This window comes from Periplaneta americana, chromosome 7 (assembly GCF_040183065.1).
Source record: "Periplaneta americana isolate PAMFEO1 chromosome 7, P.americana_PAMFEO1_priV1, whole genome shotgun sequence".
NCBI classification, from domain to species: Eukaryota; Metazoa; Arthropoda; class Insecta; order Blattodea; family Blattidae; genus Periplaneta; species Periplaneta americana.
In genome coordinates this window covers 130472090-130498329 of record NC_091123.1, presented here as the reverse complement: position 1 = coordinate 130498329, position 26240 = coordinate 130472090, and the positions used below count along the sequence as shown (strand labels likewise).

Here is a 26240-nt window from a genome sequence, read left to right as displayed (position 1 = left end):
CTAATGCCAGGCGTTTGACAATAAAGTCATTTGACCTCTTGCACTCCAATATTCTTCAATGTAATATTGTTAGAAAGGCTTTCAAAAAATTGTAAACTGTAAAAATATTTATGATTAAAAATCTGCACGGCCTTTTTCTTTTCCAATATCGATAACAGTGCTCTTATTAATTTTAACACAAGTAGCAGTTCTCATTACGACTTGCGCCAAAGATAAAAGAGGCCCACCATTATCTTTTTCCCTCTCAAAATACTCTCTTACATAACACATCGTCTCTCGCGCTTGACTCTTTAACGCAGCACCTTGTACAATATTCTTTGTTCTCCGCCTGTCTTTCCTTCCTTCCGACATTGCACAAGTCACCTGTTTAGAAACTCTCGCAGAAACTAGAAAATGCACACTAGCCATACACTCCACCAATCACAACGAAGATAATACATATAACTGAAACAGAATAATTATTGATACCGGTACACTAGACCAATAATACAACTAAATAATATTTTTAATTCACACAAAGCACGTGCTAACCAGCCAACTCGAAGTAATCCCGGGCACTGTATTCACCACTAGGCCGTGGTATTCACGTGCAACTTGTAAACATAGACACGGCAACACCGTCCCGTTACCATGGTTATGCCTCTCTCATGATTCGTTGATTTGAATGGTTGCCATGGTAACATGCTAAAGGCGCCATTTGTCAGGTCGGAAGTTGTTTTGGACAGACCATAAAACAACAAGAAATATTACGTGCAAAAAATAATAATCAGGTAAGAAATAAAAATTTTTTTTTTGCATTTTCCTCGAAACTTGTGTAAATGGACTTGAATAGTTATTGATCTCACCGCTTCAATTAATATCATAAAGGTTCTTTATCCTGCAATCAATAGGAAGAGCTTCAATACATGTATTTGTTGACATGCAGAATCTTACTGTATGGAATGAAAATTAGAAATTTACGAGTTCATATCAGCTGTTCAGTTCTGATATTTATTTGGTAGCAGAATTGAACTATTGCACAACTCAATGCCATTGCTACTTTTCACAGTGCAAACTGTGAATTTCTTTCTAGTTCCGGAAAGGCCATAAATACTATGTCGAATTTGCATTCTGAAGACATATTCAAATTCTGGCAAGTTAAAATATAATTTGTGATGTACAGTAGTGGCAAAAAAACCGGACCGACCCTTGTAAATGATTTCAGAGCCTTGTTCACAGTGACAGCACGATAGACTAGTAACTAAAACTTTCGTGGTTCGAATCCTGCCTGTGAAGGAAACTTTTTTTTTGTTCCTTATTCAAATTTATTCCCAATACTTCTCGATTGCAGCAATATTTTACTACTTAACTTATTATTGCCAGAACATGAATTTTACCAGCTTATTTTCTAATGGCTTTCGAAATGGGTTACGTCAGCAGTCGAAACTACAACAATTTCAATAGATTACTCGCTATCTTGTGAATGTGGGCGTGGCATGCGCAGTGGCTCATTTAGGGGACTTTGATTATTCCGTCGGTCTGGTTTTTTTTTGCCACTATTGTACAAAGACTGGGTTGGGTCAGGTTTCTGCCATCAAGTTTTTGTATACAAATGCATCTGAAAACAACACAGAAACATACAATCTAGATTGCTGGGTTTGTCCATAATAATAATAATAATAATAATAATAATAATAATAATAATAATAATAATAATAATAATAAAAAATTACTGAAATCTTTTACATACCACAAGAAGATGTTTGATATGTCCAGCAGCAATTTTGTCGATATTACTTAATACAGGTCCTTCTATGGCAGCTTCTATTCGTTCTGCAACCTGTTTCACTCTTGGAAGTATGAATACTTTCACTACCTCTGTACCCAATTCAGACAACCCTGTAAGTAAAGTGTAATACCCATTATTATAAAGAGTGCCTCAGCAACAATACTAGATTTAATAATATCAATAAATGCAACAGAAACATGTACATAACAGATAACAGTGCCGCCAACCCAACAACAACATCATTAATGCAATGTCCCAACAATGTTTTGTTGTTGTTGGGTTGGCGACACTATTACCTGTGCTGTTATCTACACTAAATACAATAAATAAATGATGTCAAATATGTACTCAATTAGAAATTAACACTGTACCAATATTGGCATTATTGCATTATTGACATACATTCAATGTCGAATATCGCGAGAAATGGACAGAACATTTACTATACACGAAAAAATGGAGCTTACTAACACAACTCAAAATAAGATCAGGGCAGATATAAAAAATGATGGAAAGATAGGATATCAACATCTCTGGTATTACAGTAAAATCTCTGTTAAAGTGGTGCTAACAAGCACAATATTTTTTTTGCCTCCATTGACAAAAAAAAAAGTTGTATTTTTTTGTAGAGAGATCCAATTTAAATGAAATTTGGCATGCTTATTATACACATTTGTAAGCAATTACTGTATAAATTTCAATCTGTTATGTCTAATGCAAGTAATTCTGCAACATGTTCCATACATTAATATAAAAAATAGATAAAGGTAATTTTCTGTGGAATGGAAAATCACAATATCACCAAAATTTGTACGCAATATCTTATGTACATTATTAATAACCTCAACCTATAATATTTACAACTTGTGCTTTAGTTTGTTTGTTTATTTTTTTTTTTTTCCCCAATTTTCTTATTGAAATTTTTTACATGCAGTATTTAGCACATAGGGTTAACTTCTTGGGTTCAGTATAAAAACACAAAGATCTAATAATAACCATAAAATATGTCCTGCAAATCCATGCAGTAGTTGCTGACAAAATGCACCTTTTATAAAGAAAAATATAATTAGCGGGAAACTGAGTATAAACAATGGAGCAGTCAGTTAGGAATGTCAAATTCAAATGGGCTGTAACCACAGTCTAGTATGTACAGTCACGAAGCTTGAGTTGTTGAGGGTACTATAGTCCCGTCGCTCTAATTTCCAGCAGCCAATCGCGTTGCAGGTCGGCTACATTTAAACGTGTGCGTCTTGTGATTCGCTGATTCATTTCTTAAGGCTCGATAAATACTTAATATAATCGCCCGCCATTTTAGCTCTTTTTTTGGCGTTCGCAGAAAGCACACGAAGACATTATTTGCCGCTCAATTATTTGCTGAATTACATTGCGTTTGATTTATTATCATAGGAGCTACGACATGATAATGTTTAACGGTGTGGCAAATAGATTCCTCGTCTGGTAGCTCGCCAATGTGAGAACAAAAATGACGAACGATACTCCCTACCTAGACTTTATAGAGCCTTTACTTTCTAAGACGTAAGCAAAGGGGCGGAGTCACGCCGGAAATAACAGTGTCAGGACTATAGAAACAATAGACTGTGCAGGTATTATTTCGCATTGTCTGTAATGGAGTGATAATAGTGATCCTAGTGATTAGCAACCATCTATGGATGCATATTTCCTACATATTGAGCTTCGCGACTGTATATACTAGACTGTGCTATAACTAAAATTAAAATGAAAATAGTAAAATAATTTGTACATAATTCACCAATGTATTGGTGAACTGCATCACAAATACAAAAAAAAAAATCGAAATTTCATGACTATAATGAAAATTATTGCATTTGTTCGATTGTTACCTCTTCTATTTCCTTCAGTGCCTCAAACTTACAGACGAAAAACTCTGAGCGTTTTATTTTCATCTGACACCAATATTACATTTCTATCTCTATTCATTCAAAAAATATAATCCTCTGAAACCCCACCATGACTTTTGGGACACAGTGTAATTAATGTTTTTTTAACTATTGTTGTTTATTTAACATTTGATATTATTCCATACTGTTTATACCTTTTTCAGAAATTGGAAGTTTTTACATATCTGAATTTATTATTATAATTGTTAAATTCATTGTTTAAACTGTAAAATTGTTGCACAATTCACTTGTATTCTGGACTCTCGTGGTCAACTGCAGTTCAACGAAACGAAAATTAATAAATTTTATTAGTAGTTGATCATTAAATACCTACGGATTTAGTTATTTCAAATGTAAATGTCGGATTGCTTCTCACTTCCACTATAAGAAGAGCTAAGAAGTGCAGAAAAAGAGGCTCACCTTCAATAGCACCATAAAGTGAGGCTAGCTGCATCTTTTCATCCCTCAATGCCTGGCTAAACATGCGGGTGACCCTTGTCTGCACATTATTAGTGGAAGTGTTGAAGTTCTTGCAGATCTGTGCCATAAGGCGGGAAGCGAAGTCACGAAGTGCCCAGTGGTTGTCCAGCTCTGGCCTCATGCACAGCTGCTTGCTCACTATACACGTAGCCACTGATGGAATCAGCTCGTGAAGCTACACACACATACAAATGCATTCTTTAATCATCCATAAAAGTACAAAATCATTAAAAGTAAAAAGTCAACATTCCTGCCAAGAACCAAACATAGAAGTACATTTAACAATAAAAAATTTTGAAGTTTACAAGATAGATATATGACTAAGCAACTACATACAACTTCTAAATACATCTCTTATAGTGAATTACTTTGCATTGTGAAATACAGAAGAACGAAAGACGGAAATTATACAGCCAGGAAATGATACTTAATCTGAAACAGCATTTGAAGACTATATGGGGAGAACGAGTTACATCAATTTACTAAAATTTTCACAAGAGAAATTTAGAACTTCACAATTAAGTCATCTTTGAGTCAGTAATACAAGGCTCAATTTATAGCACATATTCGTTTTATCGTGCAATGGGTTTCTTTAGAGGACGTAGTTCAATTTATGGCCTGGATTGCAACCTTACAGTCCAATACAAAAATTGATTTTGCATTTGTATAACTAAAAAAATAAATTTTGGAGTTACATTGACTTCAACCTTGCTATCGAAATTTATTGTATATTTTGCAACATTTTCATAGAAGGAAAAGAACTGGCAAGTCGGTGATTAATTGTAATTTTGTTTAGGCATTATAGCTAGGGATGGCTTACTTCATATTTATTTAAGTTCTTTGTTTTATATTAGATCACTTGAATTAAATTTTATGTACACTAAAAATGGCTGGGATTAATCACTAGGCAAGTGGTAGCATCGCAGTTAAGACATAATGCTGCAAAGCCATATGGTTGCAGGTTCGATTCCCGATGGGGGTCATGGATTTTCTCCATTTATCTAATCCTTCCAGCCACACTATGGTCCTGGGGTTTACTCAGCCTCTACCAGAAATGAATACCAGCAATATTTCCCTGGGTAAAGGTGGTGGGCATGTAGAGCTGACATCCCTACTGCCATTAATGCTGATTGTAAAGCTGGGAGTCCCAACCTTTCACCATCCTCTGCGCCAATTTGGTTTGTAATGAGGTTTGCTTTACTTTTTACATAGAGTGCTCGTATCACTCAGTCTACTGATCTTGTTCACTATGTAATACATGTTCAACCATTCATGATTACAAAAATGTCTCCGTATACAACAACAGATACTATAGTAAGCATATAAATATACCCAAAAATATAAAACAATATAGAATATAAATATCCAATTAAAATTAGTATATTTACAACAGGATAGAGGTCATATCATTGAGTGTAACTTACTTATTCTCTGCTAATGCTGTCTGTACCGACACTCATTTGTGGATTTTCTTTGATGAAAATTCTACATATAGAAACAAGGATTTATGCATTTAAATACTTTCCCATAAAATTATACTTTTATATGTATAATCAAATACATGTAAAAACTGTCGACCAATTTCCAAAGATCAATTTTTTTTAAATTTTATTGGGTTATTTTACGACGCTGTATCAACATCTAGGTTATTTAGCGTCTGAATGAATTGAAGGTGATAATGCCAGTAAAATGAGTCCGGGGTCCAGCACCGAAAGTTACCCAGCATTCGCTTGTATTGGGTTGAGGGAAAATCCCGGAATAAACCTCAACCAGGTAACTTGCCCCGACCGGGATTCGAACCCGGGCCACCTGGTTTCGCGGCCAGACACGCTGACCGTTACTCCACAGGTGTGGACTCCAAAGATCAATTCTGTATACTTTATACCCACTTTACATTCCAAAATGTTACTTACAACATGCATATGGACTCCTAAATGAGGGAAAAAAGCAATGGTGAACTCTTTGGAAGAGGTATAGTAGGTTGGACATTTGGTAAAATGAAAAAATTCAATTTACATCTCTTCTATATAGACTCCTGTTATAATACTCATATAAACAGTGGAAATTTGTGGGAAAAAGAGTAGTGTAAGCTAATGATTATTGTTAAAAAGAAACACAATAATATTAAAAAGTACTTCTTATTTTAACAATTAGATCCTGCATTTTTCGCAAATGGTATCAGTACAACAATTATGTACAGTTAACTAATAATTGAAGGTTTTTTAAGAAAAAAGAACCATAGTCCAAAAAATGCAAATTTCAGATATTAAGCATGTGGTGAGCATACTGTTGGAGCCATCTACTGAATTAGTTCTTAGGGGGAAAAAATGCCATAGGCCTATGTTATAGGAGTGGACATTTGCAGTGATTTTTAAATTGTACCAGAACAATGGAAGGAGTCCATAATTGTACCTATTTTTAAAAAGGGGGACAAAACCAACTGTGGTAACTTTCGAGGAATATCACTTTTGTTGACGTCGTACAAAATTTTGTCCAATATTCTTTTGAGGAGATTAACTCCGTACGTAGATGAAATTATTGGGGATCATCAGTGCGGTTTTCGGCGTAATAGATCGACTATTGATCAGATTTTTTGTATTCGGCAGATAATGGAGAAAAAATGGGAGTATAAGGGTACAGTACATCAGTTATTCATAGATTTCAAAAAGGCTTATGACTCGGTTAAGAGGGAAGTATTATATGATATTCTTATTGAATTTGGTATTCCCAAGAAACTAGTTCGATTAATTAAAATGTGTCTCAGTGAAACATACAGCAGAGTCCGTATAGGTCAGTTTCTATCTGATGCTTTTCCAATTCACTGCGGGCTAAAGCAGGGAGATGCACTATCACCTTTACTTTTTAACTTCGCTTTAGAATATGCCATTAGGAAAGTTCAGGATAACAGGCAGGGTTTGGAATTGAACGGGCTACATCAGCTTCTTGTCTATGCAGATGACGTGAATATGTTAGGAGAAAATACACAAACGATTAGGGAAAACACGGAAATTTTACTTGAAGCAAGTAAAGCGATCGGTTTGGAAGTAAATCCCGAAAAGACAAAGTATATGATTATGTCTCGTGGCGGGAGTATTGTACGAAATGGAAATATAAATATTGGAGATTTATCCTTCGAAGAGGTGGAAAAATTCAAATATCTTGGAGCAACAGTAACAAATATAAATGACACTCGGGAGGAAATTAAACGCAGAATAAATATGGGAAATGCGTGTTATTATTCGGTTGAGAAGCTCTTATCATCCAGTCTGCTGTCCAAAAATCTGAAAGTTAGAATTTATAAAACAGTTATATTACCGGTTCTTCTATATGGCTGTGAAACTTGGACTCTCACTCTGAGAGAGGAACATAGGTTAAGGGTGTTTGAGAATAAGGTGCTTAGGAAAATATTTGGGGCTAAGCGGGATGAAGTTACAGGAGAATGGAGAAAGTTACACAACACAGAACTGCACGCATTGTATTCTTCACCTGACATAATTAGGAACTTGAAATCCAGACGTTTGAGATGGGCAGGGCATGTAGCACGTATGAGCGAATCCAGAAATGCATATAGAGTGTTAGTTGGGAGACCGGAGGGAAAAAGACCTTTAGGGAGGCCGAGACGTAGATGGGAGGATAATATTAAAATGGATTTGAGGGAGGTGGGGTATGATGATAGAGACTGGCTTAATCTTGCACAGGATAGGGACCGATGGCGGGCTTATGTGAGGGCGGCAATGAACCTTCGGGTTCCTTAAAAGCCATTTGTAAGTAAGTAAGTAAGTAAGTAGATTGGCAGTATTGCTTCTTATGTATGTAAGAGAAAAATACTTTGCACAAGAAATTGTTGTACTAGTTATGGAGCCATCTTTAGGTCCAGAAGTAACCCCGTGGAAGAAACTTAAGCAACGAAGGGGGAAGCAGGATATAATAAATAAAAAGAAGATTAAAGGAGAGGCATATTTCAGTCACATACAGAGTATTTTTTCTTAAAACAATCACTGTCCACAGTTACCTATATTTACACACATAATGAGGCAATTTAAATCATAAATGTACTTCAGCTTTCTTAAGTTTCTACAACACCTTAAGAAATGGTATGATGGATTTCATACTTGAAGTGTCAACAACACCCATGCCAGATAGTTTTTTGTTTCTTCCGAAAATCTGTCTTTTTTAACTATGGTTGTTTTTCAAAAAAAACCTTTCAATCACTTCTCTTACGGGTTCGAGTCCCGGTGCCGGAGATAATGCAGAATTCCTGCATGGAAATATCATATGTACTTCGGTACATCTTAATAATATGATATGCATAAGTAATCACTCAGTAATTCAAGACGGCGCTCATCCTGCTCGTCCACTTAGTCATTCGTAATGAGTGCACCTCTGTACATAGTGTGTTGGACATTGTGCCACTGTCACATATTCTGTGACACAGTATAAGAGGGGATAGACCACCAAAGGAAAAACTGAGAGGGAGAAGTTAAACTGAGGGGATTTGATCCGGCATCGGAACTGGAATCCAGTGTGGCTTAGTGGATAAAGCATCAGCACGTAGAACTGAAAACCCAGATTCGAGTCCCAGTGCCGGAGAGAATTTTTCTCTGTTATAGCCATCCTTCATCATATAAAAGAAGTTTTATTTATTTAACAATGCAGTATCAAATGACAAGTTATAGCGAGATGGCATTTAGCAAAGTTTTTTTTTAGTAGGTTATTTTACGACGCTTTATCAACATCTAGGTTATTTAGCGTCTGAATGAGATGAAGGTGATAATGCTGGTGAAATGAGTCCGGGGTCCAACACCGAAAGTTACCCAGCATTTGCTCATATTGGGTTGAGGGAAAACCCCGGAAAAAACCTCAAACAGGTAACTTGTCCCAACCAGGAATCGAACCCGGGCTACCTGGTTTTGCGGCGAGATGTTTAGCAAAGTGAAACAGAGGAATCATTACAAATTACCTGACACTCACTTCACAATATACTGGGGAAAACTCTGTAAACAACTGAAACAGGTATTATGTTTAAGTATTTAACAGGAATAATAGAGGGAACTTACATATTTCTCCAGGTAAAGTGACTGATTGTCGAGAAGTGCCTTCACCATCCTCATCAAGTAGATGAGAAGTGCCAAGTTGTTCTGTACCACATTCACTTTCACGCCTTCTGCTATGAAAGTGCACATGCGTGGTAACATCTCATGGAGACCAGGATCTGAAGCCAAGCTCTGCAAAGCTTCCTACAAACAAGGATTACTTATCTTATATAAAAGCAGTGGAACTATTACGACTTGAGAATAAATTAGATAATAATATATTAGAATTAGCATCTATTTTATATGGGTGTGTAGCATAGGGTAGTGTATGCTTACTATGCTATCGCTTAAGGTAGAAATGGAAAATTTTCCACCCGATCAAAATTCTTGCTTTTTTTCACTCCTCTTACAAGCAAACATTTTGATGGGGGGGGATAAAAAAAACTTTTTTTTTCTCTTCCACCATTGTAATAATGTCAAAAGAAGTGCTTATGCAAATTTTGGCCACTCGACCGCAATTACGAGGCCGTCCAGAAAGTGATTTTCCCTGCGGCCGTTTACAGAAAACAAGCACAATTGCATGGAAAGGTTTATTGAAACAGATACATCAATTGTTGCGCTATTCGTCAACATATCCCCCACTGGAACTGAGACATTTGTCGTAGAAATCAGCTGCCTGGGATCAGAACCAGCATTTGACAGCTGTCTGCATGTCTCTGTCGATCCCAGATATGACAAATGTCTCAATTCCGGTGGGGAATATGTTGAAAAACAGCTCAACAATTTTTGTGTCTGTTTCAATCGATTTTTATAATGAAATTGTGTTTTCTTTCTCTTAACAGCCCCTGGCAAACTTATTTTTTTACGGCCACCGTAATTAAGGTGGAGTGGCCAAAATTTGTATAAGCACTTCTCTTGACAATATTAACATGGTGGAAGAAAAAAAATTAACTTTTTTATCTGCTTCAATCAGAATGTTTGCTTGTTAGTCTTAAGAGCTGCACATGTATTGCTCATAATATAATATTCTCACCGTGAGAGTCTCACGTGATAACATTAAAGAACTTACTGGTATTATATTATGATACATTAGGAAGGCAAATCTCGTTGCTCGCTATCATAAGCTTTGTGATGAGAGATGCTGCTAACTCTGTCATAAGAGTAGCCAGTATCAACACTCTATAACATCCATTCAGACTTCAATTCAAAGAAAATACCACCAGCCATTGTAGCAGCCGGATGCTTGCAGTTCAGTTTAATTTAAAACGGTAAAAAATGCAGTTGCTTTGTACCTAGGTGATTTATATTTAAATATTCATTACAACGAGTAGCAGTCAGAAAAGGTAAGTGGTTCTCAATACCAGAAACATCTCTGATTGAGGTTCTGGCTGATATGTAAATCTATTATCAGGCAGAACATCTCACTTGACGATATGTGTCGAGGAAGAACTGCATCTGAAGTCTGATTAGTGTAATATGTAGCTAATCAGCGATGTATGCAATGGAGTGGAAAAGGAACTATCAACCTACCCCATTATCTCCTGATCTAGTTGCCTTATGAGTTATGCCTTGATGGCGTCACTTGTGGGGTCCAGACCTGTCTTCGGACAGTTGACTAAACAACAATACCGGAAACTCGAGAAAGACAAGGCAATAAAAAAAAGCGGAAGTTGTGAGAAAAAGTTAAAAAATAGATGTGCTATGTGCTATTTAAAAAACAATAGTAGGTACCAAAAATCAGTGGCGGCTCCTACGTATTTCTTAAGAGGAGGAAAGAAGTTAACAGCACGAAATTATACCTTCTTGAATGAAACATGCTACAAATTAGCCTACATGTAAGACCAGGTAGTGTTGGGGTTGGCCTTCCTTTCTGTATAGCAATAATCTGTTCTTGTAAACTGAGTTTCCTAAATGTTCCAAAATATATTATGTTTTCACTTCCATTCATTGTTGAATAATTGCATAAATTAACAATTACAAAGAAATACACAACTTCGCAGCATTTTTCGAGCACACTACAGCATCACACGTGTTGAAAGAGACTATAGCTATTAACACGTAATCGGAACAGTTTTACGGAAATGAGAATGGGAAATAATCTGAAGAAAGCGAGATCAGTGCACCTACCCAGAGGTCTGCATTGCCACATGTACAATTTACAAGTTCAATATCACATGCTTTTGAAGAATGTCAGTTCTTCTAAAGTCATACTACCATTATTGTTCAAAGCTGCCAGTGACCGATTAATTTTTTATGTTAAAAATAAAGTAGTTTGGAGTATCTACTTTCAATTTCAAATATATTTGTACAAAACTGACAACTTCGTCGTTGCCCTGTCTAGTAGACAATGAATGGAAGTGAATTTCAGGGGCCAAAAGATCTGCGATACTAACGTAGAACTAACTACTTTGTCTTCGTTTTATATAAACCCAACTTCAACTTTCAGATATCCTTGAAAGTTTCAAACCATGAATAGTAGCCTATAGAAAGTGCAATGAATAATATTTTTGATTTATAATTTTAAAAAAAGTTTATATGGTTCTTTCATAGCTTTCCGTTAAAACTGTTTTTATTGTGCCTCTCCTAGATGTGTTATAGTCTGGTTGAATGCAACATCGTTAGATGGCAGCGGTAGTGAGCTTGCCGCATGACCAGTCTGTTTCTATTTCCCACCTATGTGCTGATTCAGAGGAGGATCTCCTCCCTATCCGTTCATTTACTTGCTTTAAAACTCTGCTTCTTTCTCTGGCCGCTAGTGCGCTGTTGTCTGTGTGTGTTAACTGCAGAAAAGGAGGAATGGATTGACTTTCTTCCACACAAACAATCTCGCATCTTTCTCACAGTTTTCTAGCAGCTCATGAGCGCCCATCGTTTAAAACTCGATCAACCGAGGTTTTCTTATAGCTGTGAACTTAAAAATTATCGAATTTTCCTCGAATTTCAAGGCACATATTTTATTTGGTATTTACTTTCAAAAGAAGAAACATGTGAGGAGGACGTTCCTCCCTTCCCTCCCCCGAGGAACCGCCACTGCCAAAAATAGTGGAATGTGTGGTTTATCTGAGTCAGGCGTTTCCCATATTAGAAACAGTAACAATGGAGCGGAATCAATTATTTCAGTTGATCCAAATGACGCATATAGGGCGAAATAAGGGGCAGAAATATTTTTCTCTGCCTAGAGGCACCAAGTAGCTAGATTCGGCCATGTGTTTTCTACAGTAACATGTAACACTTACTTGTGCTTACTGACAACATAAGAGATGTTCTTCTGTAAATTTCATTATAATATTCATTGTAATGAACATAAAAAAACTGAAGACATTTTGCTAAACTTCTTTCAAATGAACAATACATCAGCCTCTAAAACAACAGTCATCTTATCTTAACTTACCGCTCTTCGAGCCTCATCTGACCCCACACAAGCCTCAGTGATCTCCTTGTAGTAAAGTTGTTGTTCCACAGAGAGTTCATGTGTTGCCAACTGCTTCACATGCACAGTCTCCACATTACGAAGTTTATGCATCTTCCTGTAGCAAACATACTATAAATTTGCATCATAACTGAAAGTATAACTACCATAAATATGAAAGATGGCCAAAAGCTTGTCATTATGGACCATTCCACACTAGACAATTGATCACACTAATGAACAGAATGGAATATGTGACCAACTGACCAAAATTAAATATTGTAAACAACCGTGAGTAATCTTAACAGCTGCACACTTCTGTTTTAATCATCAGTAATAATGGAGCCAAAGAATATAGATACGATATCATTGCTATTACAGTAGAACCTCTGTTATCCATGGTAATGAAGGGGGTGAACTGAACGGTTAATCGAAAAAATCAGATAATCTGTACCATAGAAGATTCCGTAATTTCCTCCGTGGTGTTGTGTTTAACATGCTAGGTAGTGAATCAGTTCACTAACTGAAGTGGTCGTCAACAATGGGTTTTTAAGGGGAAAGAAAACTGTAATTGCTGTGTCTCATGTACATTTACATAGTACTTTATACACTTTATCCTTCTTCTTCTTATTAAATAGCACAGATAAAATTCCAATCTCGTATTCTGATGCGAGATGAGCCATAGTTTCAGTTTCCCTTTCTCAAACCATTCAATTATTTACATCACTTTTTTTAATACTTAGCACAACACATTTTCTGTTGACACCCGTAAAAGACATTTCATATAGAAGTTATAGAGTAGGTCCACAATTAGCATGCCTGACTGTGAAACCAGCGGGTCCGGATTCAAATCCTGGTTGGGACAAGTTACCTGGTTGAGGGTTTTTGCGGGATTTTCCCTCAATCCATTAAGAGCAAATGCTGGGTAACTTTCGGCGCAGGATCTTGAACTCTTTTCGCTGGCATTATCACCTTCATCTCATTCATATGCTAGATAACTTTAGCAGTTGATTAAAGCATAGTAAAATAACCAATCAAAAAAAAGTTATACAGTATGGCAATTGGAACAGTAGACTATAGTCTAGTCTGTGTAACAGTAAATGCGTGTAGTAATTCTCCCTAGAAAACATACATACTAATATAATGCACAAAACAGAATTTCATGTAACTTTTGAAGCAAAAAGCGAGAGAAAGACAGTCAGGTAATCTGCCAATCGGTTAATAGGGTGATGGATAATTGGAGTTCTACTGTAGTGAAAGAAAAGAAGTGCAGGAGACCAGGGATCGCTTCATGATAATCTAATCTTAAGTGCTTGGTTTGAAAAGGGACTACATTATTGAACGATAATTTACATGATGAATAAAAAATTCTTTATTTGTGGATGTCAAATAAATAACTTTATGAATTACTATATCACATAAAGATGGTAAAAATACTGTCTCATAAGTAATATCTGTTTTGGAACAAAATTTTAGTTGGATTGTGTTGTGGCAAGAAATTAATCTGATCTTCAAAATAAATGCTATTAGATTCTATGGTCTTCAGCCAACTTTCTGTGAGGTTTGTTTTCTCGCAACAGTAACAGTTCTGGTTTTTGACGTGAAGAATTCAGTGATACTCATTTCAATGGCTTTCAAGTTACAGAAATTTCTTCCATGCAGGAAGTGGACCATGAGCGAAAAAAGATTACTTTGTGGCTGAAACAACTTTATTTAACTACGATTTTAAATGATAGGCAGATGGGGATAGAGCAACTGTTTGAGGTGTCAGGGTTGAGGTAATATACCCATTTCTCATCAACTGTAAAGGACTCCATACAGACCTATCTCTGGGAGTTATGTCTGAATTGGATTATTGCTCATACATGCTCAGACTTACGTCCTAGACTTATAGTTCACCAAGAAGATGTAAGAGGTCGTTGAAGTCAATCATTTCCCATGGAGAAATGCAATCACTCGAGAAATACAATTCCTCCATGGTTCTGCATTCATTTGTTCAGGTTTCCTTTAGCGCCATTTTCAAATAGTACATCTATAGTTTCGCTTTATAAGTGTTATTACAACTTTTTTTTATTTTCCATAAGCATGGAAAAGATTTATACATTTCTATATATTCTAAGAAAAATGCATGATAATAGTTCCTTGAATCTTAGCTTTCATAGCTTGCCGCCATTTCGCTAGATAACTGCAAAACGTAACAATGAAATCTCGACCAGATGCTCACAATATCGTTTGTTTCTCCAGATGCTCACAATATCGTTTGTTTCTATGTTTATTTTTTCTGCCTCTTAATTTGGAGATCGCTACAGTCGGAGCTACTACTGTGAAGAGATTGAATTTTTCATCATTATTGTAGGTACTACATATCATTAGAAAACAATGGCCATGAAAAGGAAACATTTTCCCTAACAGAAAAAAGTTAATTTAATTCGCAAAATGGAAGAAATGCAAATGCTAAGATATCCGAGATGGCGAGAAGACTTAATTGGCATCCAGCTTCCCCTTATGTTTTCCATTTTTTGTACAGTATTGTCCATAATTTACTTATTTTAGCTTCTTTGCAAAAGTATTCAAACATTTTAAAATAAAATGTTGTTGTTGTTTTCTAATGCCAGGTGTTTGACAATAAAGTCATTTGATCTCTTGCACTCCAATATTTTTCAAAGATATTTTCATGGACAGACACTGATGCACAGATTTTGAGGTATTCTGAATCCATTTCTTGATTTGAGTTGCACAACGGACAGTTAGGGGACTGATATATCCCAATTCTGTGCAGATGCTAGGCCAAACAATCATGGCCTGTCGCCAATCTAAATGCAACTACAGACGATTTGCGTGGTAAATTGTGAATCAACTGTGGATTATGATGTAGAGAGTTCCATTTTTTCCCTTTAGATTGTGTTATCAAATTTTGTTTGTTGAAGTCAAAGTATGTAGATTTAATAAATCTTTTCACAGAGTAATACGTAGATTTAGTAACAGGTCTGTAAGTAGCACTGCTGCCCTTCTTTGCTAAAGCATCTGCATTCTCGTTTCCCAGGATTCCACAATGGGATGGTATCCATTGGAATATAATTCTTTTATTGAGTGTTATTAATTGAGAGAGCATTTTAGTTATTTCTGCTGTTTGAGATGAAGGTGTGTGTCTAGAGACTATTGATAGAATAGCTGCTTTGGAGTCTGACAATATAACTGCATTCTTAAATTTATTGATGTGGCATAGGAGATTCCTGAGACTTTCACTTATTGCAATGATTTCTCCATCAAAACTTGTTGTTCCATATCCAAGAGATCTATAAAGTGAGAAGAGACAGCATGTAACACCTGCACCAGCACCTTGTTCCCTGGAGATCAAGGATCCGTCGGTGTATAAATGAAGCTAGTTTTGTGGAGGGTACCTAATATTAATTGTCTCTAAAGACAATTGTTTCAGTACTTCTGATTTCAGTATTTCTTGTGTTAAATTTAGATTATACTCTATATTTAATAGAGTTAAAGGGTTTGGTTTAATTTGTAAGTTTTCTTTTAAATTCAGGATGGTGATTTTCTGTTTTAATTCTTGAACCATGGATATGAAACTTTTTTGAGTTTTTAATCTACAGAGAGGACTGTATGAATGCCAACTGTTTCCTGGTAATGTGATAAGTTTTTCATATTGGATCAGTACTTTTTCTTCTATTGTCATTTTGATGCTGTTCATATTAGTGAGGAATCTCATAGATTTTTAACAAAAGTAGCAAAGCCCTATTTAGCATCAACCCCCATTTAAGATTAATTATTCTGTATTCCCAGAAAAAATATTAAATTGAGGTTCTACTGTAGTTTATTAGAAATCAGTGATACTGTAATATCATGTAAAATTAAGGAAGATCTGAGAAACTGAATTATATCCGGGCTGCCATTAACGGGGTGTGTAATTTGATTGACAATATAAGAATGCACACATGTAAAGTATATAACGGATAGAAACAGTACAAAAAATTCTCACCCTGTAGTTGGTTTTCCAGCAGCCTCTCCTTTCTCTTTGGCTGACTTGGTCAGTTTAGTTACAGGATCAATACTCTCCACCTTTTGTTGCTCTTTCGAGACAGGTGGAGGATTCTCAGGGATTGTTGGCTGCACGCCATCAATACATAACCAATGGGCTGAAACAAAATACAACAATTGGTATATTTCACCTCGTAGGGAGTGAACACTAAACATATTTATGCTCGTGAAAATCACAACGTAATAAATCAATTCTCAACTGCAAAACCTACCATCTCAAAATGATTTTAGTTGGTTAAAACAACTTCATCACAGAAACTAATAGTGCTCTACACAACAGGCTGCAGCCAAGTGAGTTCCGTCAGAAGACTAGACTTGAAGAGCCCAGGTTCAATTCCAGGTGAAGGCAGGATATTTCCTCTGACTACAACTTCCAGAATAGCTTTGGTATCCATTCAGCCTCCTATAAAACTCAGTATCAGGTCTTTCCTGAAGAGTAAGAGGTAGGTTAAGAAGTATTATGCTGACATCACCTTCTCCTAGTTCCAAGGTCCAGAAAGCATGATTGTGATGCTAATTCCTTCCATGTGTGAACTAGTACTATGGGTGTTTTTTTCAAAATCTGAGATAACCTCTGCCTTGAGATATTAAGACATAATTTTTAATCTTCATCTTACGATGTTTGGTGACGTATACACGTTTTTCTTTCATACCATGGCATGATTGTGACTATAATAGTATTTAAATTCATTCACATAATTTTTGTTCACAAACCCCCCCTCCCCCTAACAAAGAATCTGATTGCTTTAGATCTAGAGAGTTTGGAGACAATGTAATGACCTTCCATGACCGCACCAATTAATGTGAAATGAAACACCAAACTCAAGTTGTTTATCTCTTGCAGTTGTCCTATGAAGGACATTTATTTTTTAACATTAGCATCGAGTACTGGCTGAACATGTTATAGGCCTATGTGGTAGTGGTGGTGTTTCCGGTAACGTTCAGTATAAATAGTTGTGTGTGACACAGACATCTCTGTTGACAATCATATGTGTGATATGTAAGTCGGAGATCTCCAAACCTGTACTTACAGTGCAAATGACGTTGAATTGAGCTATACTTTCAAATACTGTAAATCACAACACATGTGCTTTGCAGTAAGTTGACATTTTGTTTATTCGGTCGTTGCTACATGATGATCTTACTTAAGTTCGTGAAAACTATGACACAAAACTTCCGTGTTTTAACATCATATTGGAAATAAAGTAATACACCAGTATGTAGCTATCACTTCTGATATAACTGTATAAGCGATATTATTTCATGCCTTCCCAAACGGATCAGACTGTATTTTAAAATAAAATGCTAGAACAATTATCGTATTTTCAGGAAGCAAGCAGGAAGTATTTCACTTTCCTTAATTTTAATGTAACATAACTTATATTGCTTACCTCTTAGCGATACATCCAGCGGCATTTTCGGTAATGGAGTGCTAAGTAAGTCACCTAAATCTAATTCTTTCTCTTCTATAAAATGTAATTCTCGGCCACCCCCAGAAGCAAATCGGAAAGGAATGTGATCATTTGCAACAAATCCATATAATGGCTGAAAAAAAAAAGTACATGATACTAACACATAATTAGAATGAGTTAGTCTATACCTAAATTACAGGCATTCTTACTGAATCTTGAGGTTTGTATTTTGATAGGCGACACATTGGGGTTTCCTTGTTAATTCTTTGTATGATGCGCAAGTTTTGTCATTAACCACAATTGTTGGTTGTATGGCAGCAAGATAAAGTTAGAAAAGCTCATAAAATGGCACAAAGTATCCCCATCTGACAGTACCTAGAATTATTTCTATGGTCTTTACAACGTTTTACAAGGTAATGCAATCTAATGCTGTTCATTTTTCGTGTGGGGTATCATTTTCTTTGAGGCGTAAGTAATTCTGGAGAATGACCACTCCACGATTTTCGAAATTTTTTTTCCACAAACGATGATTTTATGCTCGATTTCGGAAACATAATTATACGCCCTAATTTCGACTATAACCTATCACAACCTAATTATACTACTGTCAAAAATTACGTAAAACTTAAAAAATCTAAAATATATAAAACTATAGTCCTTCCACAACAATCTATGCATAGAAATGATGGAAATTTAATATATATATGCTCAGAACTTCTAAACTCCATAGAGAGGTTTTCCTCCAGAATTAATTCCTTTTCATCCATGAACGTGCACAAAGTTTTGTACAGACTCGAAATTTGAATGGGTGAAGGAGTGAAAAAAATAACAGAAGTTGAATTTACATAGTCAGGAAATGCTACAATCTGACAGTACTATCAAACTTCAAGCCTGGCTTCATTTCATCTCTAGTCTTAATTTCTTATGTTTAAACAAAACTGTGGATAGAGCTTGAAATTGTGACAGAAATTACTGTGTAAGTCTAGTTATAAACATCTCGCTTTGATGGAACTTGTGATAGTGAGGTGGTACTTCGACGAAAAGAATCTGAAGGTTCTTCATAAACTAGTTATATGATATTTATCTTACAGTTGGGAAAAATCTCAATCAGCTCGAGCAGAATTCAAACCCAGTTTATCTAAAGTTGACTGATATAAACTGCAAGATATAACCTGTAGTATTTAAGAAGGAATAAGGTTTTTTGTTAACTTTTTATAAAGAAACAAAAGGAAACTCACCTCAATATTTTTCACTTTGAGCGCATTATCTATATCTGAGGTAGATAATTTCAGTCTTTTAGCATGATGCATAAATTTTGCTGCATCCTGAAATGTAGAAAAAATCATAAGCATTAGGTAATTGATATGTACACTCTATAAACAAATTGTGAAATAGTTTAGGATTTTAGTGACAGGTTAGGTTAGTTTAGGATTTGAGTGACAGGTTATGTTAGTTTAGAATTTTAGTAACAGGTTAGGTTAGTTTACGATTTGATTGACAGGTCATGTTAGGTTAGGTTAGTTTAGGATTTTAGAGACAGGTTGGGTTGGGTTAGTTTAGAATTTTAGTGACAGATTAGGTTAGGTTAGCTTAGTTTAGGATTTTAGTGATAGGTTAGGTTACTTTAGGATTCTAGTGGCAAGTTAGGTTAGTTTATGATTTTAGTGACAGGTTAGGTTAGGTTATTTTAGAATTTTAGTGACAGGTTAGGTCAGTTCAGCATTTATTGTGCTTTGCATATTCGAAGACAGGGCGGGTTAGGATAGTTTAGGATTTTGTTTATTTATTTATTTAACCTGGTAGAGATAAGGCCATCAGGCCTTCTCTTCCCCTCTACCAGGGGATTACAAATACACTATTAAGAATATAATTATAACTAATATTAAATTTACAAATACAATAAAAATCAAAGTACTAAAAGATTAACTGATTAATAAAAGCTAGACAGTTTATTGTAAAAGTTAAGAAGAGAGAAACATTTCTTTTATTGATTAAGTAAAAAATTAAACCTACTTTACGCAGTAAGAAAATGCTTAATAAGTTTGCTTTGAACGCTACTAAATTCCGACAGTCTCTGATGTCACTGGGTAGGGTATTCCACAAGTGCGAGAGCGAGATTGTGTATGATGATGAATATACGATGATGTCTTATGTGTTGGTATGGCTAGTATGCGGCTATTTTGCGTGCGTGTGAAGAGATTATCATATGATGACAGGTAACTGAAATGGGAGGCAAGGTAGGTAGGTATAGAAGTGTGAAGGACTTGGAAAAGGAGAACAAGAGAATGAAAATTTCTACGTTCGTTAAGCCATAGCCAGTTTAGAGTTTGTTATGCGTTGTGTAGGGAAATCTGTGGCAGGTTAGGTTGGGTTGGTTTAGAATTTTAATGACAGGTTAGGTTGGCCTAGTTTAGGCTTTTATTGTGGTTTGCATATACGGAACTGTGACAGGTTAGGTTAGGATTGTTTAAGCTTTTTTTATACCTTGTATAGGAGAGTCTGTGACAAGTTAGGTTACGTTAGTTTCGAATTTTAATGACAAGTTAGGTTAATTTAGGCTTTATTATTCTTTGGATATACGAAACTATGGCTGTTTAGGTTAGGATGCTTTGCTGCTACGAGATCCTTTCGAGGCTCTGATTGAAGGTGTTAAATTTTGTTCTTTGGTGTTAAGTCACTCTATTCGGTTGAATGAGGATTGAGAGACTTATCCTCCAGCACCTTCAGCCGTCTTACATGTATATCAACTGAATGGTTTAAGGTTTAGATTCCCGAAGGTTTAAATAAGTTATGAAAAAAAAAATAATACGCTAAATAAAATTGTCGTGATGAAGCTGCAGCTTTAGGTCATGTTCGGTCCGATACTATTCCATTCTGTCTCTGGTGCATGATTATCATGATAAACTAGCCTACAGCTGAGGAAGGCTTGATAAGTTTATTTATTTAATTTCTTTGGTAGATAAACGCGGCACGCCCTAGATGCTGTGAAGGATTCCCATCAAAATATACGCTATTCTGTAAACTTAATGCAACTTTTCGGCTTTTTATAACATAATACTACATTTGTGCCCTTCAGAAACGTACAAGATTCCAGTGCGCTATCGTGTTCTTTTGGAAATGACAAAATGTCAAATAATGAAAAGTATATTAACACGCAACTTGTGCTTAGCTTCTTGCAAAGAATAATACTATATTTATTTTTATAACTTAAAAATTGCAATATATGAGAGTATCAGGATATTTTATACGGTCCATAACGGTCAAAATGTATACATTTGAACAATTGTGAGGTTATATTATACACTAAATATTACAAAATAACACTAGGCTTACGTCTACAGTTTGGACTATATGTTACTCACTGCACCAAGAGCACTTATTACACGAAATATCGATTGATAGTACACAAATATTACCATATATACTAACGTTTTTACCTGAACAATTTGTTTAAGCCTATACGAAACGTCATCGGCGAGTTGTTTTGCGGCTTCATCTGGAAGATTTCCCACACCAATACTTTCTGCTATTACTTTAATTGATTCTAAGGACAGTGACGTCCCGTATATCATATCAGCTTCACTCATGCTCAATTCTACATTAAAATGACCACTAATAACAAATAATTAACATAATTCATGCATCATCTTCTCTAACGAACGCCCAACGCTACCGACATTAATCACGTGGTACGTGACGTAATCTGTTGTTTTCGGTAGCCAACATTACACTGAAATGAAGCAAAAAAGGAAATTAAAATCTTGCATTTTTAACGGCTTGACCAACACTTTTTGTATTACATGTGTTCACATTAAATATTTAAAGTGCATGTGCAAAATTGTTTGCCATACCTTAAGGTATGAATAAATGTACCAACATTTATTTTATTTGAAAAGTTGACATCCCTTAGAAATTTGTTTTAGGTAGTCTCGTGCCATCTATGAAATGGTTGTGGAACTAATGAAATTTGATTCATTCCCTGCTCCATTATATTCCAGTAGTGATGGGCGAAGTTGTTCTTTTCCCGGAACAGTTCCGACGGTTCCGGTTCCGAAAAAATACTATGTTCCAAATAACAGTTCCGAAATAACAGTCACCAGTGGTGATGAGTCGGAGTCGTTGAGTCGTTCAAACGAACGGTACAGTACTCTCCCTCTTTACCATAGACAAATAACACCATGCAGCTCACACTGGAGCACTCATAGGCATGACATAGTACACATTCTTATCTATAGATGGCACTGCAATGCACATTCGAATCGATTTTGGAAAATTGCTGTGCATGCGGACAGAACGCAAAAGCTTAATGTTAGTAATTACACAGCTGTTGACTACAAGGACAGAATACAACACTTTGTTTTCGTACATAAAGTTATAAAGATATGGTAGCCAACTAAAAAAAAAAAAATCATTAATTTTTATTTTTACTTTTCTTAATGCACAGTTATAATAATAATAATAATAATAATAATAATAATAATAATAATAATAATAATAATAATAATAATAATAATAATAATAATAAATATTACAATTTCATAAATAAAAAATTATATATATTGGCAGTACTGAAACCTGGAAACCCCGCAGTGGGTTAGTAAAATGTTGGAATCGCATCTTTACCAAAGTGTAATTTAAACTTCGCATTAAACATCGCTCTCCAAATCAGTACTTATATGGGTAGTTTCCAACAAATAATGCTACAACATTTTTGTCGTTCTTTGATAACAGAGAAGATAGCACAAAAACTTGTGCTTGTCAGACTTAACCTCAACAAACGACATACAGACATTGTAACTAAACCACTCATTACCATTTACGACTTTAACCTTTGTATAGAATCAGCTGATCAATGAATTAATAATAGTATGCGTACTTTATGACTTTGTAGAATGTTTATAAAAACAGAATTAGTCAACTAATGGTGAAATAAACCATAAAGCGGGAATGAATATTACAGATTATTAAATACTTACTATAACATTACAGATGATTGGCCAGTCTTAACAAATGTTGATATTAAAAGTTCGCGCCACCGCAAGGATTTCAATTTCCATGCGCCCCCCTCCAACCACGTGAGAGTTTCAAATACCAACTTCATCCAACGAAGTTCCAAGTACAACATAAAGAACAACGAGAACAGTGGAACTGCTGCTGTCGTTGGTTCATCGGAACAAGCTCCGACGTTCCGACTGTTATCTCGGAGTCGGAACATACCTTGTGCAACGCGGTACTGCGAGCCCGCAACAGCTGGGCAAGTGAGCAGCTCGGAGTCGGAACACTGTTATTTCGGAACAGGAGGTTCCGACCTACTGTTCATTTTTGCAACAGTTCCGAGACCGGAACAGTTCCAAAATAACTGTTGTGTTATTTTTTACCCATCTCTATATTCCAGTTACCTTGCCCTGCTCCGATATGATAGGCATACAGAGTCTGTAGTAGATCTACTTCTGAAAATAGAAAAATAAGATAGATCTCCTGTTATTTATTCTTTCGCAGATTATTTTCAACGAAATCTTTATTGAAATATAATATGAATGGATGCCTACTTTAATGCAATATATGCTGCAAACAAGACCTTCTTAAAAGATTTGCAGTGTGTTTGAGTTCTTATTCCCTCATATAAGAACTTACAGAGGTACCATAAAACATAACAAATTACTTACGAGCACACTAACACCTACCCTAAACACATTTATGACGTTTGCGCCAACTGTATGAATTTCTGTTTTTTCTCGCAATATATTCCTTACACTGTCCTTTATCATCACAGGAAGAATGACTGGTTTATACATCTTGTAAGTGGGTGAAAATGCTTTTCAAATACATGGTATGTGGTCTTTACAGTATTCTTTGGAAAGAGGTAGAATTATGAGAATAGCAATGGCATATGCACCAGCGCTTCCCTTTCCATCAGCTGTTCTACCACAGAATGAAGCATTTAAATTTGCATGAGTTTTAAAATAATGAAACAGTAACTATTACAAAATTCTCGTATATTTTACAAAATCATACCAGTAATTAAATTTATATTTCACATTTAAGTTATATCATACATTTTGTATCAATCATTACATTTTTCATCCAGTTCTTGCTGTGAAGTGCTTATTTCTGTAAGGTCTGAAAATATTAATCCCAACATGCTGTCGCCTTTAGGAACATGCATGGTTTAACTGAAAGACAGTTACGTACCGTAAGTAATAAGGTGAGAGCAACACGTTATTTAGATGGAGACCAGCGTGGACATCAGAAAAAGGCTGGGAAATTACCTGAATCTACACGTGCAAAAGTAATGGAACACGTCAAGAGTTTACTTGCTATGTCAAGTCATAGAGCAAAGAGCCCAATAGGAAGTATTTGGCCCCAGAGTTGAATGTTTCAAAACTGTACGATCTTTACAGTGACTGCTTAATTGAACATTATCCTAATGATCAGCCTGTGAAGGAATCATTTTATCGACATATATTTAATACTGAGTTTAATCTTCGCTTTACGCCACCTATGTCAGACAATTGCAATTTATGTGACAAAGTCAAGTGCAAAATTCAAAATCTGAGTGAAGTCCATGATGCAGAACAAATTAAAAAATTGAACGCAGATAAAATGTTGCGTGACAAAAGAGCAAAAATTGCTCATGTTCTTATCAAAAACTTTGTACGGTAGGTAGTGAAAATCCTTCAGTTGCTGCAATATCAATAGATTTACAACAGGCTTTACTAATTTCCAAGAATCAACTCTGGAATTCAATACTACAGAAGAAAATTACGAATATATAATTTTGGAATTCATAACATGGTAACAGGGAAGGTCTCAATGTATTGTAATGTATTGTATTTATTAACATTCCATGGTATTCATGCATTGCTTAAAGCTAGAATATGGAACAAGTCAAAAAACTTAATACTATTATAAAGTCTTAATTTATAGTCACAGTCTAGATGAAATATATACAGACGAGATTTACAATATAGTCTACTAGTACAACACAAAGTTTTAGTATCAATTTCATGAAGTGTTATTGAATGTCATGAATTCACCTACAGAATAGAAGACGTGCGAAATTAGGTACTTCTTTAATTTGGCCCTAAATAATTTTATGTTTTGAGTTTCATTTTTTATATCGATAGGAGGCTATTAAAAATTTTTACTGCCATATAACGTACTCCTTTTTGATAGCACGATAGACTTGCCGATGGAATGAGACTGTGGGCAAGGTAGATTCATCCGAGATAGCAAGTTATTTAATGCATTACATTGAAAACACATCCCATCACATGTAAACGTGCTTCACATTTTTACCTGCCTATGAAACATTCATTCAGATGGTTAAAAAAAATAGAACATACTTTTATGGTGACAGACCATTCTTATTTACCCTGTGACCTTGATTTTGGCAATATTGAAATCTATCTCAAGAGACGGAAAGTATTCACTATGCCAAACACAATAAAATGTGCAGAAAATCCAATCCCTTGATGTAGTCATAATGAACAGGGAAGATTTCAGGGCTGTAAATATACTTCAGTCTCAAATAAAAAAGCAACAAATAAAGGGACATAAATTTTCTGAGGAAAAAGTTTGTTCTCTCAGAAGAATTCAAGATGGAATTCGGCATTAAGTCTGCATACATTATGGACACACCTTACTGGGTAAAATTACAAAAGGACCGAGGCAATGTTTATGATCCCATTCAATTTGATTTATCAAAAGTTTTTCTACCAAACAAGTACAATAAACCTGTTGCATTACCACGAGAAAAACGTGAAGATATTCAGGAACTATCAAATTACATCCCCCCCATCTCATCGCCGATATTTCAGTGCTATAATTAATGGACAACAAGATGAACAGCTAATAGATGTGGTCATAGAAGAAGACGACAGCATCCTTGATTATTGAAGACTTTGCTAATACACCTGGCATTGTTTATTATATAATATGTAAAGAGAATTGTTTAACTTAGACTTTATTATTATTATTATTATTATTATTATTATTATTATTATTATTATATCATCATCATCATTATCATCATCAAGAGCAGCAGCGGCAGTAGTAGTGGTAGTAGTAGTAGTAGTGGTGGTCATGGTCGTGGAAGTGGTGGTGGTCGTGGTGGTGGTCGTGGTGGTGGTGGTGGTGGTGGTCGTGGTCGTGGTGATGGTGATGGTC

The 26240-nt window shown here is 35.5% G+C and overlaps 1 protein-coding gene across 2 annotated transcripts in view; it reads right to left on the bottom strand.

The window, feature by feature from the left end:
* Taf6 (TBP-associated factor 6) overlaps nt 1–21780 on the bottom strand; it is a 49726-nt gene extending 27946 nt beyond the window's left edge. Inside the window, exons 1-8 of one of the 2 annotated variants that reach the window (XM_069831313.1) lie at nt 21509–21780; nt 19310–19396; nt 18051–18204; nt 16601–16757; nt 12592–12727; nt 9225–9404; nt 4108–4342; nt 1730–1878 (exon numbers count right to left, since the gene is read on the bottom strand). In XM_069831313.1, coding sequence (XP_069687414.1) covers nt 1730–1878; nt 4108–4342; nt 9225–9404; nt 12592–12727; nt 16601–16757; nt 18051–18204; nt 19310–19396; nt 21509–21658 — 1248 coding nt within the window. In that variant the 5' untranslated portion in view covers nt 21659–21780. The remainder of the gene's footprint in view (nt 1–1729; nt 1879–4107; nt 4343–9224; nt 9405–12591; nt 12728–16600; nt 16758–18050; nt 18205–19309; nt 19397–21508) is intronic. The other variant, XM_069831312.1, reaches the window with a different exon arrangement.
* Between the last annotated feature and the right edge of the window lie 4460 nt (nt 21781–26240).